Below are 17,419 nucleotides of genomic sequence, written 5' to 3'. Positions count from 1 at the left end.
AGTTTTACTGTACAACGTCATGGTAACAGGGCTGACATGTCATGACATAAATGCATTTAACATCGCCAGCTATACTGACATACCCAACAAAACATAAGAATTGGTAAAATGATTTCTCCACTTTCTTGAATGATTGAACTTGTTGGCTGCAGAGTATATCAAACACAAGTCAATTTTTATAAACAATAATGACCACACTAAAATTATTCATATCATAAAATAAAAAAAATAATGACAGTATTTAACAAGCAATTTGTGCTCTTGAACTATTTTAAATTAAAACACTACAATTTATTCAAACTAAACCACGGTTGAAATTAAAATATGTGTGGTAATTATTACAGATGCAGCTATTCAAAAAAATAAAAATAAAATCATGAGTGAACACTACACTAAAGGTACAAATGATGAGCCAAAGTAAGGTTTGCTCACCAAGCCAGTTGTAGGCGTTATACTTAAAATTAGTAAAATTTGAAACAATTAAAAATGTCTACAGTATAACATAAAAATCAAACAGACTAGAATCATATTGTTTTTAATTCAGTAAAAAAAAAAGTGCTTTAAGGAGCTACCAAGAATATTTTATTTAATCAGTATATGGTGTATGTACATTATGGTAAACCTTTTTTTTTAGTCCAGGCATAACCAATATGTTAACTTTAGCATGCACAGTTCGACACTTTATTTCAGTGAATACTCTCAAAGAGATTACATCCAAATGAGCAGTGACCACCATTCAATCCTACAACTAAGGTCAATATTGGTATATAATATAGGCATTTTTCTTTTTTGCTTGCATCAAGCCAATACAATAAAGGCATAATGAAATTATCACAATAAGCTTACTTTATTATATAATGACAGTTTCATGATTTCAAGATCTATGGTTCAACTCACTACAAAACACTGCTATTTTCTCACCTTTTTTTGTAATCAAAGAGAAAGATATAAATCTACCCCAGAAGCAAATTTTATTAGGAATTCCTGTGGGATCTATTAAAGTTCATGTAATATTTTATCATTTCAAGTGCACAATACATCGCTTAGCTTGAATTCCACAAAAGCTATCTCCTCAGTCTCACTTTTCTCTCCACACTCCATGAGGCAGGCAAATCGCTCCTCACACTGCGTCAAGTCCGAGTATCCACTTGGACCTTTATGGATGATCCATGGTTGACTCCAACCAGAAGAATTCAAGGGTGATTTATTCAAGTAAACTCCAAGATCCTTCCTTTCCTTTTTATTAGTTGGATGGGAGTAGATTAACCAAGTTTTTGTGTCTGACTGCATCAAGCAATCACTTGCTTTCTTCTCCTCTTCCTGCAATGACTCAGGCACAGGTAAGCTCAATACACTACCTTGGCAACCATTACAGGGCTCCACCAGTTTCTTTGCAATGCGAGGGTTGTCAAAAACTGCTTCGCAGCTTTCACTTAAAGCCTCAACTCTGTAGCCACATTTACTACGTGCATTGCAGTACAAATGACTCCGATCAGCATTGTCTATAATCTCAGCCATCTCACACTCACAGGATTCCATTTGGATTTTCCCTCCTATCTGCCAGGTGACACCATAATCATCACTATAGAATGATAAAGCATGGGGACTGACTTTACATGGAAAAAAATTAAAGTGAAAACACTTACAGTAGTCTATGTAATAAACATAAGCTGGAATAATTAGTCTTCCACTTTTCATCTGAATCCCATGTCCTGGTCCAACTGCAAAAGTAGCCCAGTTGCAAATCTCATCTCCAATAACACTATTTAAATCTGTTAACTTGCTCCAGCTCTGGCCATAGTCTGTACTAGTGATGTAACACAGCCGGGCTTGGTTTCTACATGTAGAAATCTGTTGCTGTTCTGTGATTTTGTCCAGTATGCAGATAAAGAACAGATAGATGGTTTTGGTTTGCCTCTCATAGACTGGACAAGGATTCATAGGGCGATGATCCGGCAAACGGGCAGAAAAGAGTGGTTGAACAGGAGACCACTGCAAACAATGACAATTCATTAAATTGCGTATAAATATTGCATTATGAAATTATACATTATTGTACAAAATTTTGGGGTTGGTAATATTTTTAAATGTTTTAAAAAGAAGTCTCTTATGCTCACCGATGCTGCATTTATTCAATCAAAATTACAGTAAAACAAATATTGTGAAATATTAAATTATAAAATACTGTAATACATTTTAAAATGTAATTTATTCCTATGATGGCAAAACTGAATTTTCAGCAGCCAAGTCCTCAGTGTCACATGATCCTAATACTAATATGCTGATTTAGTGCTCAAGAAACATTTATTTTTATTATCAATGTTGAAAAGGGTTTATGTGAAAACCATTATATATTTTTATTTGATGAATAAAAAGTTAAAAAGAACAGAATGAAAAATGTTTTACACACACACACACACACACACACACACACACACACACACACACACACACACACACACACACACACACACACACACACACACACACACACACACACACACACACACACACACACACACACACACAATTAACTAATTCCATTCAAAAATGAAACTTGTATATTATATTCATTTATTACACACAGACTGATATATTTCAAATGTTTATTTCTTTTCATTTTGATGATTATACCTGACAACTAAGGAGAATCCCAAATTCAGTATCTCAGAAAATTAGAATATTGTGAAAAGGTTCAATATTGAAGAGTTGGTGCCACACTCTTATCAGCTAATTAACTCAAAACACCTGCAGATGCCTTTAAATGGTCTCTCAGTCTAGTTCTGTAAGCTACAAAATCATGGGAAAGACTGCTGACTTGACAGTTGTCCAAAAGACAACCACTGACACATTGCACAAGGAGGCCAAGACACAAAAGGTCATTGCAAAAGAGCCTGGCTGTTTACAGAGCTCTGTGTCCAAGCACATTAATAGAGAGGCGAAGGGAAGGAAAAGATGTGGTCGAAAAAAGTGTACAAGCAATAGGAATAACCGCACCCTGGAGAGGATTGTGAAAAAGAATCTTGGTGGGCGATACATATAGGGTCAGTACTACCGATAGCAATACAATGCTTTTTACTTACAGTTTTTCTCGATTGCTTAAACACATTTCTTGAAACTATGCCTCATATTCTCAAAACTATAAACACAAATCCATAACGTCTCACCCAGTTTCCCAAACAACCTATTTTCAGGTCAAAATGATGCTCTAAACTCAAAACCATTCACTCTTGCTGAAAAACCAAACTTTGCCCTCAGACAAGACACACAAGCCCTCAAAATCACACACACTACAACATAGTCTAACACACTGGTGCAATAAATTCAAAACAACATTTCCAAAACTGGTAAGTTATGTTACTTGTGGTTCCCCTCCTCACAAACCTTTTCACATGATGAACAAAAGACACAACCAATGGATACATTGGCACATTTTTATTCATTCATTCATACTACACAGTTCAAAAAAAAAAAAAAAATTTGTATTCCGCCTCAGCCTCCCGTCTTTGGTCTGGGTCAGGCCAGAGAATCTCATCCACATCACAGGCTATATTAGCCCTAGCCTGGCAGCGGGGGTAAAATCCTCTTGCATGCCTGATCCACCCCTGGCACGCATCTACTGACACATGGCCTGGACGAGGTGAACAAGCATATAAGGTTCTCGATCATACACTTTCCACTAGTGCTGTAGTCAAGACCACCTAAACCGAGACCAAGACCAAGACTTTGAAGGGCCGAGACCGAGTCAAGATCATGACCAGTGCATGTCCCCACACTTACAGTATGATAAAATGTGGAATATGCATATGATTGGCACTTCTCTCGTATAATCAACTAAACTGGCTCTAATTTCATCCGAGACTGCTTGTCTTCCTCCTCCTCCTCCTCCTCCTCCTCCTCCTCCTCCTTCACCACATCCTCTTCCTCTCCCTCCTCCTTCACCATGTCCTCTTCCTCCTCCTTCACCATGTCCTCTTCCTCTCCCTCCTCCTTCACCATGTCCTCTTCCTCCTCCTTCACCACATCCTCTTCCTCTCTCTCCTCCTTCACCATGTCCTCTTCCTCCTCCTTCACCACCCACGTCCTCTTCCTCTCCCTCCTCCTTCACCACGTCCTCTTCCTCTCCCTCCTCCTTCACCACGTCCTCTTCCTCCTCCTTCACCACCCACGTCCTCTTCCTCTCCCTCCTTGAACTCTTCCTTCATTTCTTTGTGGATCCATTGTTCCAAAGCTCAAATGAACTGACTCTGGCAATTTTATGTATCTTGAAAGTTCTGATTGATGTGTGTTAAATTTTGACTTTTAGTGTTTTCACCTGGGTAATTGTGTGCTAATTGAGCTGAAACTATGCTGACTTGAGTGAACAATATTGAATGCTAGTGCTTTCTAAATGACCACATGGTCTAGGCAATGAGAAATTAAGGGATTTGTGTGAAGAGTTTTGCAGTGACAGTTCAACAAATCTGACTTATGTGTCAAAACAGGGAATAGTGTTTATAGTTTAGTGAAATGGGTGTGCTTTTTGATAAATGGCGTTATGGTTTTGAAATTTTAGTTCAAAAGCCTGGTTATAGTGTTTAAGCAATCGAGAAAAACTGTAAAAAAAATACTTTTGTGTAGGGGAGAGCAGCATGTATTTTCTTATTAGGTAAATTAATGATTAATTCTTCAGGCATTTTGTTTTTATTAATGTACTGAAATTTAGTTAATAGGCACTGTAGAATGAATTATAAAAAAGCTTAGTATTTTCCTTGTCTTGTGTTTTTAAGTGTTTGAATAGGTTTGTAGTGTTGCCACAGTATAGAAGGCTTTTTTTACACGGCATCACAAGTTGCAGTATTATTATTTAGTGCCATAAATAGCTCCACACAACGCTTCTTTTCTTCTCGGCCATCCGGATCTCTCATTCAATGTGCTATCAGCTTCACTCACTCAGTTCGCTGCTCCTCGGCGCGTTGTGTCAGTGAGTCATGTGACGACACAACGACGAATCACAACAGAGCAGCAGGAGGGGGAGGAGTAGCAAAGTGGGCCAGGATGTGAAAGCAACGTTTTTGCTCAGGATTGTAGAGGTAGAAGACGAGCAAAGTATAATGAACGTAGAGGAGAGATATTTAAATTAAAATATTAATTCAATTACAACTGTACAATGATCTGAAACCAATACCAGTATTGGCATCGATACTATCGATATTTAGATCGATCCGCCCATCCCTAACAGAAACCCATTAAAGAATGTGGTTGGAGATTCACAAAGAGTGGACTGCAGCTGGAGTCAGTGCTTCAAGAACCATTACACACAGACATGTGTAAGACATGGGTTTCAGCTGTCGCATTCCTTGTGTCAAGCCCCTCTTGGTAAATGGACTGCATTTATATAGCGCTTTTATCCAAAGCGCTTTACATTTTTGCCTCACATTCACCCATTCAAACACCGACAGCGAAGTCAGCCATGTAAGGCGCCAGCCAGCTTGTCGGGAGCAGCTGGGGTTAGGTGTCTTGCTCATGGACACTTCGACACTTGGTCAGGTGGAACCGGGGATTGAACAACTAACCTTCTGGTTTGTAGACAATCTACATGAACCACTGAGCCACTGCCGCCCCTCTTGAGCAACAGACAGCGTCAGAAGCGTGTCGCCTGGGCTAAAGACAAAAAGGACTGCATTTTGCATTTCCTTTGGGAATTGGGGTCCCAGAGTCTGGAGGAAGAGAGGAGGGGCATACAATCCACGTTGCTTGAGGTCCAGTGTAACGTTTCCACAGTCAGTGATGGTTTGGGGTCTAATATCATCTGATGTGCTGGTGTTGATCCACTGTGTTTTCTGAGGTCCAAGGTCAATGCAGCCGTATACCAGGAAGTTTTAGAGCATTTCATGCTTCCTGCTGCTGACCAACTTTATGGAGATGCAGATTTCATTTTCCAACAGGACTTGGCACCTGCACACAGTGCCAAAGCAAACCAGTACATGGTTTAAGGACCATGGCATCCCTGTTCTTAATTGGCCAGCAAACTCGCCTGACCTTAACCCCATAGAAAATCTATGGGGCATTGTGAAGAGTAAGATGTGATATACCAGACCCAACAATGCAGAAGAGCTGGGCTCTCATAACACCTGAGCAGTGCCACAGACTGATTGACTCTGAGCCACTCCGCATTGCTGCAGTAATTCAGGCAAAAGGAGCCCCAACTAAGTATTTCAGTTGGCCAAGATTTCTAAAAATCCTTTTTTTGTATTGGTCTTAAATAATATTCTAATTTTCTGAGATACTGAATTTGGAATTTTCCTTAGTTGTCAGTTATAAATCAAAATTAAAAGAAATAAACAACTAAAATATATCAGTCTGTGTGTAATGAATGAATATAATACACAAGTTTCACTTTTTGAGTGGAATCACATATAAACAATGTAAAAGTTTTTACTTTCAATCAATTTAATGCGTCATTTCTTAATTACCCCCTAAACATTTGTACAGAAAAGTACATAAAATATTAATGCATTAATCAAATGAATATATTGTAAAATATTTGAATTACTTGAAGGGATCCATTTTGCAGTGATCCTCTCCTCATGACCAACGCTTCTGCATCACTGTCACGTGGAGAGCTGCGCTCTTCAGCAAAGGCAAGGAAAGTCTGACCATCACTGATGTAAATAAGAGCAGGAATTCTGTATGTTTTACCATCCTTCTGTTGGAATAATGGTGTTCGTGCAGGTAGGGCTCCCTGGGGTTCTGGGTAGCTTTTTGATGCCATGCTGTCAATCATTCCTAGATAAACAAGAAGGCAAACATATAGGTATATAACATTGTTGTAATGCAGTACTGTGAAATTTCAGGCGTGTTTATGCAGTCTAGCCCAGGGGTGTCCAATCCTGATCCTGGAGGGCCACTGTCCTGCAAAGTTTAGCGCTAACCCCAATTAAACACACCTGGACCAACTAATCAAGGTGTGTTGAGCTGAAATCTGCAGGACAGTGGCCCTCCAGGACCGAGTTTGGACACTCCTGGGGTGCTTCTAAATATCCCTCCTCGTTTCCTCACTCCTCCATCCCAGAAACCGATGGAGCTCAGCCATCTTGTAGGAGATCTCAATTCTCTAATTGCACTGCAAGATGAGGAATGAGGAGTGAAGAGGCTTCCTGAGGACTCATGAGCGAGGATACGCTGAAGTATCCTTTGCGGAAGTGTTTTATCGACTAAATGTGACGCACACATTAATTCTCCTCCCCCTTCACATAGGGCCACAGTTTATTTGTTGTTATTATTATTATGTTTACATGTAGCATACAAGACAAATGTTTGTCAAATAACAACACCTGACAGTTCCAGAATTATATCAAAGCACAAGAAACTGAAAGAAACTAATAGAAACTAATAGTATACAACGAATAAAAAGCAGTTAATAACTGAAATTCGTTGTTAATAATAACTGGTAATATTAATTCAAATATGGACAAATGTGGTATTTTGTGGAGGCTGAAGCTCACAATATAAATAGTTATTTATAATGTTCAAGAATCCCGACTAAATGCAGCGGTGTAGATTCATCATTAATTGACGACGCTTTGAAGTGACGTTAAAAGGAGAGAATTATTTCACTTGATTCAATTCCTCCGTCCTCGCGTCTTTTCCTCGCGTCCTTTCCCTCGCATCCTGAAGGGGTGGAGCTAAGGCGCGAGGAAAGGAATCTAGGAAAGGAAACGGATGCACTAATAACTCTTGGTTTAGATGTCATGAGAAAATACTGGTCCTGCTTAATTAACAATAAGCATAACAATCTCACAAGTCATTAACAACACTTAAACGTCCGGAACGGGATATTAGTAAAAGCTCAGTGGTCGCGCATGCATAGTTATGGCATGCGCGACCATAACTATGGTAGTTTGACTATAACTATAACTATAAGTTATAGTTATAGTTATAGTTGACTATAACTATAACCATAACTATAGTTTGAATACGACGATACGACGTCAAACATTGTTTACTTATAAGGCGAAAACTGACAATACACACTGTTTGAATACGACGTCAAACATTGTTTACTTATAAGGCGAAAACTGACAATACACACTGTTTGAATTCACCTTATTTCATTTAATCTCATTAGCAACCCGTTTAAATCTACAGTATTGCAGCTCTCCTCCGTATCTAGCTTCCTCCACTGCAGTGCGGAGTGGCGAGCGGACAGCTGAGCAAAACGAAAGAGGAAACTAACTACACGCTGTGCATTGTGGGACATTGTTGGTCAGTTCCGAAACCAACAAGCACGCTTTCATTATTTAATTTACTTGTATTAACTCAGTGGGGTTTTAAATAACTTTTTATTCTATTAATTTACTTTTCTTTAAAAAATCATTGATTTAAATTCTCAACAGTGTCAGTATAAATGCTGTAAACAAATGACTACATTTCCCACATCTCTTAAATACATACGGTTGCCAAGGAACCATGCAAGACAGACTTCTTGTAATGTTTATTCGAGACTGACTGTGTGGTAAAAGGTCTCAGTGGTTCCGAGTTAATGTAAGTTACGTTTCTAGAGTTACTAAGTCTAGTCTAAAGGTTACTTCTTCTTAACGTTTCTGGTTAATGGTTTGTTTGGTGTGTAGGCTAATTGTTCCCAACTTGTTATCTATGAGATAACGACTCACTGAAGAAGATGGCAGGACTGGGGATTTACAAATTTGACAATGGAGAAAGTTACCCTTCAAATTGTTTCCCAATAAGATCATATTTTCATCCAAGAAACGAAGGTGATTATTATTATTCCTGTGATGGCAAAGCTGAATTTTCAACAGCGTCATATAGGCTACTCGAGGCTTCAGTGTCACATGATCATTCAGAAATTATTGTAGGCGCTCAAGAAACATTTCTTATCATTATCAATGTCGAAAACAGTGAAGCTTAATATGTTTGCTTTATAATAGCTTTATTGATTCTTTATGGTTCTTTGATGAATAGAAAAGTCCAAAAGCACTATTTGAAACAGAAATCATTATTCATTTATTTTATTAATCTTACTGACTATGATCATAGTGGCAAACATGCCTCTGAATTATTAGCATTTAAAATAAATAACTGTATTTATTAAACAGTGCAAGCTGTGTTATTTATTTTTAAAGGGGCAGGACACTGGCTCGTAGCACACAGAAATACATTGGAAGAGGGAATATCAAAAAGGACAAAAGTTTCAGGATCATGTTTTGAAGTGCACTCTGGGAAACATGAAAAGAGAAGACCAGACAGTGCAAGCAGCACTTTAGATGCTCAACTTTTAGTAAGAATGCTTTCACATTTATAAATGGGTCTGCTATTAATTAATTAATTAATTGGTTTCACATGTGACATTGATGTTCAATGTCTCCTGCTGAACAAAAATTTCCACTGTACTTCAGATGACACTGCATTGTGTGGATAAGCCATCTGATCTCTGTTCTATTAACATCAGTGGCCAGCGTTTGCGAAAGGTAAGCACTGGATAAAACACATTTAAAGTTAATTTGTTAATTTAAGCCAGTGGTTCTTAACCAAGGGGGCCTCAGGAAAACCATCAAGATGACTTGAAATGTTTTAAAATAAGAAAATAATAAGCTAAAACAATGTAAAGTTGTAAAACGTATAGACATTATTATCTATGGATATTGTGAAGTCAATGTTTGAGAACCAGTTTTTTTTGTTGTTGTTTTTTTAAACAGGTCACACTTGAGGGTTTGGAACAATTTGATAACATTGCTTACATAAATGCCTCTGATAACCATTTAACTTTAGGTAATAAAGTATTTCTTATATTCTTTTGAAATTTCTTGTATGACAAAAATCGTGCATATACACACACACACATGTATACTCCCCTAGAACCTTTTGGCAGGTTTCCTGCACTGAGGGAACTGGAACTGTCACTGAACAGTCTCCATAATTTTGAGATTCATGCTGAAGAATTCCAGAGATTGGAGGTGAGTTGGCTTGGGATCATTGTTTGCTCTTGAACGATTGATGCAGATGTGAATATTGTGATTTGACATTATTCATTTGTTTCAGGTTTTGGATTTATCTTTCAATAACATAACAGGAGAAAGTATATTAAATCTAGGCCTGTTAGCATGTCTAAAGGTGCTCCATCTAACTGGAAACCAACTGCAGATGCTTCCACTTAATATGGCTGGACCTTGTACTTGCCCTGAAGAAAAGTAATCGAAACTTTAGTTTCTTTTAAGACTTTATCTAAGTTCTTAAGACATGCTATGCTTAGCCTTTATTTTAAAAGCTTTGACCATTAAGTCACAAGTGACCTTTTGCCTAAATTTATGAACACATAATCCATCTTTAGTTTTGTAAAATAACTACAAAAGAAAATTCAGTGTATTTTTGAATGTTTGACGTTTCCTTATCACAAAATTCCCCCCTTTCTTAGGAGCACACAACAGGGTTCCTTGCAATTTCAAAATCTAGAGGTATTGATGCTTGATGACAACAAATTATCATCTCCAGGAGTGTTTATAAGTCTTGCTAACTTACAAAGGTTAGTAAGCTTTTTCTAGAGCAATATGTGGCATAACTTTGGAGTTTCTGAGTGTTCAAATGATTTAATTTCATGCAACAAGACACATAATTTGACTAGTCTTGCATTACATGTGGCAGGGGCTTAGGTTTTTTTTATTTTATTTTTATTTTTTATCTGCATTTATCTATGTAATAATAACTTGCCAAAATAGCAATATTATTTAGCGCAAAACCAACTCTGGGATTCACCATACCACATAGCATTTGATACTGAAGATTACGAATTCAGTCATTCTAATTTTCTAAACAAAATGTGCACTCGCTACAATCAGTTATTAGTAACATTAGGTAGTCTATCAAATCAGCCTCAGTTTGTTTCATTCTTCTTGGTGGACACTGACCTCTTGAGGTACAGCCACAAAAATGTTCTTTTAGAATATTAAACAAAACAGTGCTGTAGTGATTAGATGGCTCTGTTTTGTTTTTAAATTGATAAATGTATATACTAATGAGTTGCGAATAAGGAAAATGCAAAAGTATGATTGCATTTGACATTTTATTGTTTAGGAACCATTTCAATATTTCTTACATTCTCTCTTAAAATACTTTTTGTGCATTTAGGCTTCGTCATCTAAACTTACAAGGAAATTGTATCTCAGAAGTCCCATTCTTAGAACAAATGGCTACGCTACAAGATGACCAGACAGGCATTATTCCACAGAGCATCGGGCAGGGTGCAAGCCTGATAAATGACAAGAGGATAAAGTGTTAGTATATTTAAAATAATATAATAATAATAATAATTTAGGTTTGAAAACAAATTGTTTATCTGTTCATTTTTTCCTTTCTTTACCAAATAGTCTCTGAAATCACTATGAGCCAGCAAAAGCCAGAAAAAACTTTGGAAGTATGATTGGAAATCCTGTTTATTTATTTTCCCCACTTAATATTATCGATATTCATCAGCATTTTATAATGTAACCTGTATATCCAATAGGAGGACAAAGCATGTCTTAAAATGCATTCTGGTCCCTTAAAATACTGTGCTGATCAGAGAAAGGAAGATGGATGCCCTCTGGATCTCTGTCTACCTTTTCCAGAACTTCGTCATCTGAATTTGGCCAACAATGAGGTCTGTGTATTTTCTACTGCCGGTTAAAAATACGTTCAATTTTCTACAAACATAGACAGCTGAATTAAGTCGTTGACAGCAGAGCTATTTGCCACTTTTCCCTCTAGATAGCTGAGGAAGAGGCATTGTTGCCTGTGGCATTGTTTCCAAAGCTCGATGAGCTTGTTATTCACTCAAACCCCTTGACAACACAGAGAAGTGGTAAGCTCACACGTCTTCAGGCTCATTGCTAGGGTATTAAATGGACTACTGTAAATCTGAACAAAAATGCGCATCTTCTTTCTGTGTTTTTCAATACAGGTGACCCACCAATGCTGACCTGTTTTCTTCAAGACAAGCTCGGTATTAACATAACACGCAAAAAGACAATGGATCGCATTAAGCAGCATCTTAAACTCCCTGTCAATCATAAAAGAAAGGTGTCACAAATGTAGAACTTTGGATTAAGCACATAGGTCTGATTTCACAAACAGGGCTTAGACTAAGCTAGGATTAGTCCTTAGTTCAATTAGAGCCTTTAAAGTAGCTATTGTAAATTTACCTTAGAAAAAAACCATTACTGGCGTGGTGTGCATGTTGAGTTAAAACAATGGCACTGGTATATTGCATATTTTAAAGGGGTGATGAATTGAGAAATCAACTTTCCCTTGAGCTTTTGAGATATATATAAGGTCATGGTAATATAAGAATATTTTCTTATATTAAGTTTCAGAGCTGAAAACTTTCTTATTAGTCAAAGAAAAGCTTTTCTAGACACCAGGTTCAGCAAACGGTCTTGTGCTTCATTCTTATGTCATAGTGCTACCAAACACACCTCTACAGCACGTCCAATCCTGTAGTCCCACCCACCGACTCATGGAGGTCGTCGGCTCGTGCTAGATAGCCAACAACAATAAACATGCTGAGGAAGATAGAATATTGCGCTATTCCTGGTTGTGGAAGAACACAGTCGCTGCATAAGCTTCCTTCGGATCCTAATATTAGGAATATGTGGTTGAACTTTATTTTTAATGAAGTTCCATCTCTTGTGGGGAAGACAGTGGTGTTCACTTCATTTCACTGCGTAATCGTTTGTAAACAAATCTCCGGTCGATGCTGGATTTGGATCCAACAGGAATGGTGCAACACACTTATGTGAGTAAAACGTGTTTTATGTGTAATAGAGTATTGCATTGTTATAGATTGTTTTGCTTATGTCTACGTGTCTAACAGAAACATACCTTTAGCACACTGGACTCAGACGCGTATGGGCCAGAGCTTGCAAAGCCCGGCAGGCAGATGAATCTCATAACATCTCGACTTGACATTTGAAGGGCGCGCGCGCGCGTGTGTGTGTGTGTGTGTGTGCGCGCGGTTCGACCGATCTTGCGGGCTGTGTGTAATATAAAAATAATAGTCCAATCAAAAGCAGGTGGATGAGAAATAAATCATTGTGTTTGTTTGATAAAGACGTTTACGAGCCCTGTGATCAAGAAAATCATGGTTGCCGCTTCTCCCTCAATGTTTCCTCTCCATCATGTGAACTGACAGGGGAGCTGAAGCTCATTAAATATGCAAATCTTCTCCAATCCTAGCTGTGGGCATTTACTTCCAAGTCTCCAGTGCAGCACGCCCATCAAAGCCTCAAAACCAGTGTAGAAAATAGCCTTTTACTTATTGGTTATGGTTTTTTAAAAAATGTAAAAACCACAGAAACATCATTAGTTGATCTCAGTATAAAATAAAAAAAGCCAGTTCATGACACCTTTAAGATACATCGGTGCAAGTTTAAAGAGTTAAACCACCACAAACATGCATTGTAGTCTAGGACCAGCTTAAGCCTTGTCTGTGAAACCGGGGGTTAATGTTTTCGAAGTCTTTTCAGATGCAGTTTACATTCCGCTTACATTTTCAGGAGAGAACTACAATTCCAAACATACCAAAATTCCCTTCGATCATGGAAAATCAACATGCTACAGAACCATTCAGCCCAAAGAAATATACTGGAGAAGAAAGTCCTCTACCCTCAGAATATGGGTTAATGCATGTATTTGGCTTGCCATCTCAAACAAGCATTAAAGACGAGGAAGACATTGCCATGGGCCAGGAGATTTTTGACTTGACAAGTGCAGACATATCCTTTGAGACGAATCCAAATGCAGAGCCGTTCTTTGTAACAGAGGTATTTTATTTGTACCTAAATCTACATATCATGACTTGTATATGACTTAAATATGCATGTTAGAAATCTTTTTTGTTTTATTTAATTTCCAGATTAATGGCCTAAATGAATCTGAATACCAAGAAGAGCTGGATGATGCAAAGCAAACCAACCTGGATATGAAAGCCAGTAAAGCATATCCAGAAAAACTGATTGGTTACGAAATCTTACTTGATGACACATCTGAGCCAGAAATGCCAGAGATTTCTGGTAAGAATTTTCCTGAACTCTTCGTTTGACCTGTTGCTTTGTTTGAATCAGTCCTGGATTGTTTGTTTGTGTTGTCACTGATTTCTCTGGACGCAGGAATTCAAAAAGCCGTTAGGGTTTTGGAGCACACGCTCAAGAACCTGCTTGTGTATAGAGATTCTAAAGCAAATCTGGACCTTCCTCAGAAGCCGTATGTCGAAAGAGAGAAAAGGGTCAGTGGTCATTCATTGGCTCTGTTCATACAGTGTGGTTAGCATCTAAAACGAATAAAATATTAAAGGCACAATATGTATGATTTTTTTAGATTAAAATATTCAAAAACCACTAGAACAGTTTTATATATTTTGTTGACTTGTGTTTTTACATTATCCCAAACATTTCCAACAATGTTTAAACCCAGATAAATCAGCTGTAGTGTTACAGGCCGTGTCCTTGTGTCGCCTGCAGTGTTGGGAACATTACTTTAAAAAAGTAATTAGTTATAGTTACTCACTACTTGTTCCAAAAAGTAACTGAGTTAGTAACTGAATTACTCTATAAAAGTAACTCGTTACCAGGGAAAGTAACTATTTGCGTTACTGTAAAAAAAAAAAAAGTTGCTATAAGTCATATAATTTAGATTTTTTGAAGTTGAAATGAGTCGAACAGACAAGTGTTTATAACTTTTTTTTAAATGTTCAAATATGTAAAATAACTTGGATGCCCAAATTTTAAATGTTAAATGAAATGGACACTAAATATAATTTATTATTATTATAAAACATTGTACACTAATCTACACTATTTTAATGTTCCTGTGGGACAATGTGAGAGACACCTATCAAATTCAATACATTATTGTAAATATCAGTACTATAGTGGAACAATATAAAACAAAATATATTGTTTAGAACTGTAATATTTATTGCAGAGACCCCAACTGGCCATCAAATAAATCTAAAAATAAATGATGCTCCTTAAGAAAAGTATACCAAAAATAGAAAATAATAATAATAAATATATATATTAGCCTAATTTACATAGACTCTTTGTAGTGCACATTAAAACTCTAAAACTGTCACACAACTGGTAGACACTGTAGCCTGTTTGAAGTATTTTCTTATTCACAACAAAAAAAATAGTCTTGTTTGTATGGCAGGCTTACACACTTTCTCGCAAGAAAAACCTAGTTTTGGTGTCTTTAATGTTGTGGCTCTGTCTCCTCCTTTGGTAGCGGAGCTCACGTTATCAATTGCGTTCACCAATGAGGAGAGACTCTTCTGGGCATAAGCTGCACATTATAAACATTCTTACCTTTCACCCCAACGAGGGAAAAGTAGTGCTTATACTTCCAGTTTGTGAAAGCTACCTTTGAAGTCATTGGACATGTCAATGACATCATAGAAACCATGGAAACATCAAAGACGCTGTATGTATTTTATTAAACAGGTGAGCAACTGTTTGGATATACATTTATCAACATAAAATTAATCATGCAGCGCAACATGGTTAGTCTTATTGTTTGAATCGCTTGTTTTCTTTCTTGATTCACTGCAATTAATGTTTTTGCCATGCAAGAGACAACACTATTGTGTCAAGTGGCTAACATATTATAACAACATATTGATAGCTTTCTCTATCAAAAAATAATTTTTTTACAACTAATTGCATGTCATTTAGCAAACACTCATTTAGTCACCCTGTTTTAACAATATGATATTCTAATATCGATCTAGATTACTGCAAAATGCAACAAATGTCTTATACCAGCCCCCGACAGAATGGTGGTCTGTGTGATACAGCAATAGTACTATTTATCCAATAGTATTGAGACACCACATGTTGCCAGTTGCTGGAAAACACAGCGTATTGCAGCCATGGAAGCAAGCAAACAAACTGGGTAAGAGAACGCAGATTCTACCCAACCTAAAAAGCCTTAGCATTCATCTAAAAATCTCTATGAACGAGAGCATATAAAAAAAAAGATAAATCAACTCGTCCATTTACAGTGTGGCTTTTATTGTCAATTGCGCTCACTCCTGTTGCGTGTCCTCAAGCTGGCATCCCGTGTGAGCATCGAGTCTGAGGAGGAAAACAATGATCTCCAATTTGGACTGCGGTACTCATTTCAATCCTACATACCGCACCTTTAACATAACTTTTAACAGACTCAAATATATTTAGTATGATTGTTTTAACCATGTAAAACAGCGCTGCATTACCCCACGTACACAACGGAAAGAGCGGAACTCCCATGATTCCACGCTCATTCGCGGCATCATCAAGCTAGGTCTCTGTTTTGAAAAAGTGACCTTTAGTGGCGAAACTTGCATATTGTGCCTTTAATGTTATTAATGTAAAGTCATCTGTTATGAATAACACACCAGAAGAAAATTATTTTCACAGATTAGAAATCTGCCACCTTTGGGACCAAAGAAGTCGAAGGGAGAAAAAGTTGAGGAACTTCTCACCCAAATAAAGGAGACGAAAACAATAAGCAAAGTTCCCTTAGGTAACAGATGCTTCCCTTGTCATTTTGAAATGTCCTTAATTCACTTATATATTAAAATGACTAAACCGAGATGGAACTCTTATTTAGCAGGAAATAAATGTCATCATCCACTAGCAGGTCAACTAACAAGCACAATACAGAGATTTTCTAGTGATTGTGCGGCACTGTTTACTTTGAAATGCTCTATTTGGCTCTGCAGCTGTTCTTCTATTATTTCAACACTTAACAGATTGCTAGTGTGTTGGACTGCGATGCATAAGTGAACTTCAGTGCAATGACTGTGGATATGCCAACTAGGAAACCTCCAAACTAAATTAAATTGATATTCATAGAATGCAACTTCATGTATTCTCTATCCAGATAATGTACTCAAAGGAGGGAATGATATTTGCAAGAGAGAATACAAAGAAGCACTAACTCTGCTGAAAGACATGAAAAGGAAGTACAGGATTGCCCATTTGAAAAGAGTGGAACAAGCAGCACAGATTGAGAGTGAGAAGACATGTAATCTAAACTAACAGGTGCTTTCCTTTCTGCTATTACTACAACAAATCACGATTAAGATATTGAGATGTGACAAATTGTGATATTTGTGTTAAATACAAATAAACAATATATGACATTGCTATCAGATATATAGAGTTTGTGTTCAATTTATTCATGTGCTGAAAATGCTTTTGTTTTACATGAACAGTATAGTCCCAGAGGGATGGCCTCAAAGAAGCCTTTTTCACATCAAGAATATTTCAACTTTTTTTTTTTAATATGGCAATGGATAGGTTGTTAGGTCGTTGAGTGTTTTGACACAATAAAATAAATGCATCTGATTGGTAAATTTCAGAAAGTATACTTTTTAAAATTATCTCATGTTTTACCTGAAATA

The 17,419-nt window shown here is 37.2% G+C and overlaps 2 protein-coding genes across 4 annotated transcripts; one reads left to right on the top strand and one right to left on the bottom strand.

The window, feature by feature from the left end:
• Nucleotides 1-109: 109 nt before the first annotated feature.
• On the bottom strand, nt 110-8,218 carry neu3.1 (sialidase 3 (membrane sialidase), tandem duplicate 1). Its single transcript, XM_067423643.1, has 3 exons — nt 8,088-8,218; nt 6,536-6,768; nt 110-1,992 (listed from the first exon to the last, which is right to left on the bottom strand). The coding sequence occupies exons 2-3, from the start codon at nt 6,764-6,766 to the stop codon at nt 1,024-1,026; spliced, it is 1,200 nt and encodes a 399-aa protein (XP_067279744.1). The 5' UTR covers nt 6,767-6,768; nt 8,088-8,218; the 3' UTR covers nt 110-1,023.
• A 70-nt stretch (nt 8,219-8,288) lies between these two features.
• xrra1 (X-ray radiation resistance associated 1) lies at nt 8,289-17,349 on the top strand. 3 transcript variants are annotated; one of them, XM_067423982.1, is made up of 19 exons: nt 8,290-8,526; nt 8,613-8,756; nt 9,126-9,280; nt 9,399-9,470; nt 9,699-9,771; nt 9,859-9,956; nt 10,042-10,190; nt 10,415-10,522; nt 11,125-11,270; nt 11,364-11,410; nt 11,501-11,635; nt 11,743-11,836; nt 11,936-12,054; nt 13,530-13,796; nt 13,889-14,045; nt 14,142-14,257; nt 16,431-16,536; nt 16,897-17,057; nt 17,231-17,349. In XM_067423982.1, exons 2-18 carry the CDS (start codon nt 8,663-8,665, stop codon nt 17,052-17,054), a joined length of 2,094 nt encoding a protein of 697 aa, XP_067280083.1. In that variant the 5' UTR covers nt 8,290-8,526; nt 8,613-8,662; the 3' UTR covers nt 17,055-17,057; nt 17,231-17,349. The 3 variants fall into 3 exon arrangements, with proteins under 3 accessions (XP_067280085.1, XP_067280083.1, XP_067280084.1); XM_067423983.1 differs by lacking the exon at nt 17,231-17,349 and having other exon boundaries at nt 16,897-17,169; XM_067423984.1 differs by lacking the exons at nt 16,431-16,536; nt 16,897-17,057; nt 17,231-17,349 and adding an exon at nt 15,259-15,410 and having other exon boundaries at nt 8,289-8,526.
• Nucleotides 17,350-17,419: the final 70 nt, after the last annotated feature.

This window comes from Pseudorasbora parva, chromosome 18 (genome assembly GCF_024679245.1).
Source record: "Pseudorasbora parva isolate DD20220531a chromosome 18, ASM2467924v1, whole genome shotgun sequence".
NCBI classification, from domain to species: domain Eukaryota; kingdom Metazoa; phylum Chordata; class Actinopteri; order Cypriniformes; family Gobionidae; genus Pseudorasbora; species Pseudorasbora parva.
This window is presented reverse-complemented; position numbering and strand designations above follow the sequence as displayed.

Coding starts and splice junctions, on each gene's coding strand:
- neu3.1 (XM_067423643.1), bottom strand. CDS start 6,766: ATGATTGACAGCATGGCATCAAAAAGCTACCCAGAACCCCAGGGAGCC. Junction 1,993..6,535: donor TGCAAAATGGATCCCTTCAA/GTAATTCAAATA, acceptor CATTGTTTGCAG/TGGTCTCCTGTTCAACCACT.
- xrra1 (XM_067423982.1), top strand. CDS start 8,663: ATGGCAGGACTGGGGATTTACAAATTTGACAATGGAGAAAGTTACCCT. Junction 13,797..13,888: donor AGCCGTTCTTTGTAACAGAG/GTATTTTATTTG, acceptor TTTAATTTCCAG/ATTAATGGCCTAAATGAATC. Junction 14,046..14,141: donor AGAAATGCCAGAGATTTCTG/GTAAGAATTTTC, acceptor CTCTGGACGCAG/GAATTCAAAAAGCCGTTAGG.